Below are 7,741 nucleotides of genomic sequence, written 5' to 3'. Positions count from 1 at the left end.
ACTTGGTAGAGAACAAAGCTTTTAATCTCCACGGTGGTTCCTGCCTATGTCACAGACAGGAGTTGGGAAGAGGAGGAGGGTGCCTTAAGTCCCCACCTGGCGAGTCCTCTTTCTTCCCTCTTGGTTCCCTCTGAGATACCTGGGCCAGGCATCACACTTACTAAGCCATTCCTTTGCTTTACCTCCTGGGAAGATTTTGTTAGCTTCCAGAGGTATAGTTAAAGGCAGCCTAGAACAGGGAAAGTGTACAGGTCTTAGAGTTGGTCTAGGTCAAGTTTCTACTTTACTAATCAACTGCTGAACCCTGAGAATGCTGTTTAACTCCTTGGAATCTCAGTTTTTTTTTTTTTTTCAATCTATAACGTAGAGAGGACACACAAAACCCCTCTCATGCAGAGTTGTTCTTGGGATATAGATAACATTTATACAGTAGGTATTGTATAGTGTCTGGCATTTTTTAGGCATTTGATGATATCTGGTATTATAAAAACAGCAAAATCAGTGTTGTGGGTGACTTCATTGTTCTCTTGGGTCAGAAGAGAGGGTGAAGAGCTTCATCTTCCTCACCGTATGAGTTTCCATGGATCTATGGGGAGGAGTTGGACAGGGGATGGGTGCTGAGCTGGCCCTAGTTGGTGGAGTCCTGAAAGCCAAGGGGAAGGAAGGAAGGAAGAGGATTGAGGGCCTCAAAGTGAATTTCCACTCTGAATAGCTGGGGACTCCCTTGTTCCCCATTCTTCATGATTCTCCAAGAAACTTTCCTGGGACTTGCTAAGATAGTTTGACCTTTTTAGAGAAAACTTCAAGTACAGAGATATTCCTTGGGGATTAGGGCAGTGTGTGGGCTTTCTAAAAATAGAAAGAAAGAAAAAGGAAAAAAAATTGCTTTCTTTGTTTATTTTTCCTTAATTTTGTTTTATTTCCATAATAGAGTAATTTAGTTCCAACCTCCTTCTGAGCTCAAACCATCTTTTGAGTGCATGCAAATGGTTTTAATTACTAACAGATGCTCAGGCTGGAAGGTTACCTGGGAGTTCTCTTTTCCCTCTGCTACCTCTTGGGGAGACTGTGTGAGACTGGGATGCTTCAGGGCTGGCAGTCAGAAGAGCAATACTCGGGCTTTCTGGCTGGCAACCTCTCTGTTCCTTCTTTTTCTCCTGCCAGTCTTCTGAGATCCAGATTGGTATCTCATCTCCAGCAATAGCTGCCCATTTTGTGCTGCCTAAGCACATCCCTTCAAGGTCATTTGACTCTTTCCACTTTTGATTTCTGCCATCTCTGTATCAGTGCCCAGTATTGCCATTGTGAGAAGTTGAATGTTATCAGTATGTGTATCTATCAGTGATAGAATGAGTATGCTAGAGATCGAGTGGTAATTAAGATAACAAATTGGGTAAAATGAAAAATTTTTGAAATCTTCATACATTTTCATAGATCTTGTGTCCCATTTTTTTTTAATGGAAAAAAGTGCTACGTACACTGTGATATTTTTACAGAAAACTTTGACATGCCTTATCATATAATTTCATAGCAGCACTATGAGGTTATTATTAGTCTCTGCAGTCTTTACAGACAAGATTCCTAGCTCCAAGATTCTGCTTACTGTATCATTATCATTCTACCCTCTTCTACCCTCTAATGGGGGTGGGGTGTTGAACCCAGGGACACTCTCCCATTGAACTCTACCCTAGTCCTCATTATTTTTTATATTGAGACTGAGTCTTGTTAAGTTTCTAAGACTGGCCTCAAACTTGTGATCCTCCTGCCTCAGCCTCCCAAGTAGCCTGAATTATAGGCATGAGCCACTACACCTGGCAACCAATATGTTTTTAATGCAGCAAATTTTTATTATGGAGATCTGTCTGCTCTACCGTGTCTGTTCATGTGAAATTGGTAGATGTCATGGATACTTGGCCCTCTGGAGTCACCAGAACCTTCTTGCTAATATATTCAGGTGAGGGATCCTAGGTTCTGCTATCAGGCACAAACTGTGCTGCTTATCCTCTTTGCATTTATTAGAGTCAAGACATTGCAGTCACTCTATTTTCTGTGTGTCCTCTCATGACCTCTGGCTCCCTGGGTGAGAAAGGGCTTTTCTGTTTGACACTAAAGATTCTTGTTCTAAACTTAAGACCACCCTGCACTGACCTTGCAAACATTCTTTCCTCCCTCTCAAAAGTATCTAATGTTCATACATTTGGCAAACTGACCTTCAGATGCTCATTGGGGGATTCTGTTGTTGATAAAATTTATTTTCGTAATCAACAAACACTAACTTAACACTAATAAATATAGGGGGATGCTTGTTTGGCATTCAGCAGTTCAAAATTCAGGGAAAAATAAATATAGTAATAATTGGATTTCTTATTATTAGGAGAGTAAATGCATAAAAAGAGACCTAAGTAAAGTTCTTTGGGAGCACAGAGCAGGAAACATTTAATTATACCCCGGGGAAAGAAGCTTAGGAAAAGTAACATAGGAGAGAGAAAGTAAGCCAGTACATAAAAAAATGAGTGTGGGAAGTTGGAGGGAGGTCTGGTAGGAACCATTTCTCTTGATCAAGGGGTGAGAAATAAAATAGGCAAAAAGGACCCAGTCACGAGAATCAGTTTTACATTTATGAAGTAGCATGTATTCCAATGTGGCTGGAGCACAGGGGCCATGCATGGTGAGAAGCCTAAGGACAGAAAGGCAGTCCTTTAGCCACATCCTAAGAAGTTTAGTCTTTATTGTAGAATCCATTTGGAATTTTCAAGGGCATTTAAAAAATATTGGCAGTGCCCTGACTTCATCCGGTTAGATTACTGAGATTGTGCTGATGAGGAAGTTTATACTAGAGGTAGGGAGATCAAGATCAGAGTGTGTAGCCTGTGTGACTGGTGAGGTCACACAATAGGAGAAAGAAATGCAGGAGGAAAATGGTGAACAAGACTTGTGCTTTTTTATGCTGCTTCTGTGACGTATTATGTTAAATGCTTTACACTCATCATCTCATTTAATCCTCCCATCGACCCCATGAGGCAGGGGCTGTTATCATTTTAAAGATGAGGAAACTGAGACTTAGAAAGGTTAAATGATTTATTTGAGATGACACAGGTCATGCCTGGGATTGGAATGCAGGATTGACTTCAAAGCTCATTCTCTGAACAGCCATAGAAGAGGTAATTTTTTGGACAGAAAGGGTTGATATGCTTGAGAGACAGACAGGTAGACACTTTACAACTTTGGAATTATGAATTTGAACTACAAAAGAGAATTCAGCACACACTAAATAGATTTGGGAATCAAGAGTTTATACATAGAAAAATGAATATTCTGAAGGGGACAAGATGGTCTAGGAAGATAGTACAGAATAAGAGAAGTACCTAAGATAAAATTTTGAAAAGTTTATCATTTAGTGGTATTTTTATAATCAAGCAGAGGAGGGTAAAGATTCATAAAGGAGACCAGGAACTAGTGATCAGAGAAAAGTGAGGAACAGAAGACATGAAGGGAAATTTTAAGAAGGAAATTGCTGAGCCTTGTTGCCTTTGACTTCTTTACCTAAATTCTAGGTTAAATATGGTTCCTGTCTTCAGACTTCTCCTTCCAGAAGATTGAAACAAACTTTCTTAACCTTCGTTCTGAAATTCATACTCCCAGTGTTCTCCCACTGACCCTTCCATTCGAGGGAACCTCCTGATGACAGCTCAATGGTAGAACACAACTCAGGGACATCTCAAGCCAGGGAATGTCTAAGCTCTTTTGATGCTGTCCTGGGCTATGCCTTATGCTGAAATGCTTTCTGATAACTTATGCTTGAAGTCTCTTCCCCAACTCTTAAGGGTCAAATCCTAAGACTCTGACCATATGTATCATAGACACACACAAAACTGGCCCTCTGTATCCATGAGTTCTACATCTGGGAACTTGACCAACCATGGATAAAAAATAATAAAAAATACTGATCTTTGGGGCCATTAAGTAAAATAAGGGTTTCTTCAGCACAAGCACTGTGACACCATGGCAGTAGAGGCAGTAGATCTGAAAACCATGGAGGCCACTAAGTGACTAATGTAAGCGAGGAACATTATTAGTGTGGATGCACCAGGTAAAGGGATGATCCATGTTCTAGGTACCAGAGTGTGAAGGCACATTTCATCGTCGTATTCAGTATGGCATACAATGTAAAGCTTATGAACAGCTTATTTCTGAAATTTTCCATTTGATATTTTTAGTATCTCAGTTGACCAGGAGTGAGTGAAATCATGGAAAGAGCAACTATGAATAATTGTATTGAGGGGATAATGATGTGAGAAGCATGAGGGAAGCAGGGGAAGAAAGCTAAGCAAGGTGTGGTCTCAGCTGGAGAGAGCTTCAGCCTGTTTCCATGGGAACTGATGCACAAATTATTTTGGGTGTTGGTGTACTAGTTGTGCTGTATTCTTTAACAACTCTTTACAAAGTGTCTACATTGTATTAAGTACTCTAAGTAATCTAGAGATTACTGAAAGTATATGGCAGGATATGCATAGGTTATATGCAAATATTAGGTTACTTTATATAAGGGACTTGAGCATCCATGGGTATTAGTGTCTGTGGGGTTCTTGGAGCCAATTTCCTGTGTGATAACATTCTGTCTATCTATCTATCTATCTATCTATCTATCCATCCAGTGTGTTTATAAATATATTAGAAAAATACAATGGACCTAGTCTAAATAATCTAATAAGTAGTAAGTATACATGAATATTTATTTGCTCTTAAAAGAAAAGAAGGGAGGGAGGGAGTGAGTTGGTTAACTCTTTTTAACAGAGGTGGTATCTGAGATAACCCAAGTATCTGACATTTCCTTCCTCAGCAAAATATCTATCTCTATCTCCATATCTCTTTCTCTTTCTCTATGTCTGCCTCTATCTCTCCTCTATCTCTATGTCTGTTTCTTTATATACAATAGCCAGGTTCAGTTCAGATTCAGTCTGAACTCTTCTATATGATTGGTTATCTAAGACCATCATCTTGGGACTAGTGTTCTAATTGTGTTAATTCCACTATCTAAGGCTGAATGAGTCTCCTGGAAACAGATGAGGGGTTTCTGCTCAAATGACATACAGTAGTCCTCTTTTATCTGTGAAGAATATATTCCAAGACCTCTAATGAATACCTGAAACTGACCTTTACATATGCTATGTCTTTTTGGACACATATATAACTACAGTAAATTTTTACCTTTTCACTTAAAGGGAGCATTTGTGGTTTCTGTTTGGCAATTCCAAATTACCAATATCACTACCTTTGCCACCCGAAGGCAAGGAGGCTGATCTTTTGTACTCTTGAGTCAGGCAGTCACTGGCTTCTAGATAGGCCTCTTGCAGGCTTAGTGGAATCTCCTGGTGGAAGTGCCTCCCATTTGATCAAGGACAAGTCTCTGGATAAAGGGGGAGGTGTGATCCCTTAGCATTTAACATCTGCTGCATATTGGAGATGGTGCTTTGGCTTTGTAAATGGGATCTGATAAAATACCAGTGCTATCCACTGTAGATAATCTGAGTAGTCTGGATGAGTTTAAAACTTTGAACATTTGGGCAAAGTTGAAATGTACAGTTAGAGTTCAGAGTAAAGTTAGTTGGGGTATTTATTGTAGTAGGATTTATCATAATAAAATAGACGTTATTAATTTTAGATTAAAAGTGAAATAGTTGGGCTTGGGTTGTAGCTCAGTGGTAGAGCACTTGTCTAAGTGCTCTACCACTTAGATCTCAGATACCATCTCTGTTAAAAAGTAGGGTTTATCATAATAAAATAGATGTTATTAATTTTAGATTAAAAGTGAAATAGTTGGGCTTGGGTTGTAGCTCAGTGGTAGAGCACTTGTCTAACATGTGTGAGGCAGTGGGTTTAATCCTCAGTACCACATAAAAAATAAATAAATAAAATAAAGCCATTGTGTTCATCTACAACTAAACATATAAAAAAAACTGAAATAGTTATGATTAAGTATTGGGTTAATGTTAAAGGGGTTAAGGCTGGAATGTGGGAGGTCATTAGATTGGTGATGAGGTTAAATTTCAATGTTATTCTTTGTTACTACTAATATTGCTACATTTGGTCTGGAATTTGTTAATCTAATGTTATGGTCAGAATTGTAGTCAGTATTAAGCATAGAAAAACGTAATTGCCAAATAGGATAGAGCAACTGGTGGCATTTTTTAAAATCATATGAGACCAATGTATACTCAGTAACCTTTCTTTTAGAACTAAATAGCTTAAAATATGATTAGAATTTTGTCCTAGTATTTTACTTGTTATTAAGTTGGCTACACAAGGGGAGGGTTACTAAGTAGGACTGGGTGACTTTGTGTATGATACTTTTCTTATGGTTAGATTGAGTTTAGAATAACATTGAGAGTTTAGAGTTTGGTTAGGCAATGGAATCAGAATTTGTGTTAGAATAGGACATCAGGATTAAGGGAGGTGTGGCCTTGGGATTCTGGAAGATCTGACAATGGTTTATCTTTGCATTCCAGCCTCTACCTGCTTGGCACTGGTCACTGCTCAGTTTCTTCACTATGGTGGGCCCCAATGGCAATGAATCTAGTGCCACATATTTCATCCTAATAGGCCTCCCGGGCTTGGAAGAGGCTCAGTTCTGGTTGGCCTTTCCGTTGTGCTCCCTCTACCTTATTGCCGTGCTAGGTAACTTGACGATCATCTACATCGTGCGGACCGAGCACAGCCTACATGAGCCCATGTATATCTTTCTTTGCATGCTTTCTGGCCTTGACATCCTCATCTCCACCTCATCTATGCCCAAAATGATGGACATCTTCTGGTTCAATTCTACTACCATCCAGTTTGATGCTTGTCTGGTACAGATGTTTGCCATCCACTCCTTATCTGGCATGGAGTCCACAGTGCTGCTGGCCATGGCCTTTGACCGCTATGTGGCCATCTGCCACCCACTACGCCATGCCACCGTGCTTACGTTGCCTCGTGTTGCCAAGATTGGCATGGCTGCTGTGGTACGGGGTGCTGCACTAATGGCACCCCTGCCTGTCTTCATCAAACGGCTGCCCTTCTGCCGCTCCAATATCCTTTCCCATTCCTACTGCCTACACCAGGATGTCATGAAGCTGGCCTGTGCTGATATCAGTGTCAATGTCATCTATGGCCTCATTGTTATCATCTCTGCCATTGGCCTGGATTCGCTTCTCATCTCGTTCTCATATCTGCTTATCCTTAAGACTGTGTTGGGCTTGACGCGTGAGGCCCAGGCAAAGGCATTTAGCACGTGTGTCTCTCACGTGTGTGCTGTTTTCATATTCTATGTGCCCTTCATCGGATTATCCATGGTGCATCGTTTTAGCAAGCGGCGTGACTCTCTCCTGCCAGTCATCATGGCCAACATCTACCTGCTGGTTCCCCCGGTGCTCAACCCCATTGTGTATGGAGTGAAGACAAAGCAGATCCGTCAGCGCATCCTTCGTCTCTTCCATGTGACCACACAGACTTCAGATCCCTAGGAGTCAGTGTCATGTTTCTTTCCTATTCAAAAATCCTCCAATTCTGATTTTAATAGCAACATTTTGGAAGACAGTATTAAGAAAAAAGTCTTCTTTAACAAAAATGCAACTCAGATCCTTTAAAGATGAACCTGGTGGGGGGAATCTTCAAGTGGAAAGGGAAGACAGGACGGTGTATCTCCATTCCCTATTTTTTATATTATTATTCTGTTTATTTTTCACTGTACAATGAAGACCCT

At 40.3% G+C, this 7,741-nt stretch overlaps 1 protein-coding gene across 1 annotated transcript; it reads left to right on the top strand.

The window, feature by feature from the left end:
- Positions 1–6,548: 6,548 nt before the first annotated feature.
- On the top strand, positions 6,549–7,536 carry LOC124959011 (olfactory receptor 51E1). Its single transcript, XM_047517657.1, has one exon. It carries the CDS (start codon positions 6,549–6,551, stop codon positions 7,500–7,502), a length of 954 nt encoding a protein of 317 aa, XP_047373613.1. The 3' UTR covers positions 7,503–7,536.
- The last annotated feature ends 205 nt before the right edge of the window (positions 7,537–7,741 follow it).

The sequence above is a fragment of the Sciurus carolinensis genome, chromosome 11 (assembly GCF_902686445.1).
Source record: "Sciurus carolinensis chromosome 11, mSciCar1.2, whole genome shotgun sequence".
Classification (NCBI taxonomy): domain Eukaryota; kingdom Metazoa; phylum Chordata; class Mammalia; order Rodentia; family Sciuridae; genus Sciurus; species Sciurus carolinensis.
The sequence above is the reverse complement of the archived record's forward strand: the minus strand, read 5'-3'. Positions and strand labels throughout refer to the sequence as shown.

Excerpts from the sequence above, each read along its gene's own strand:
- LOC124959011 (XM_047517657.1), top strand. The coding sequence starts at position 6,549 with ATGGTGGGCCCCAATGGCAATGAATCTAGTGCCACATATTTCATCCTA.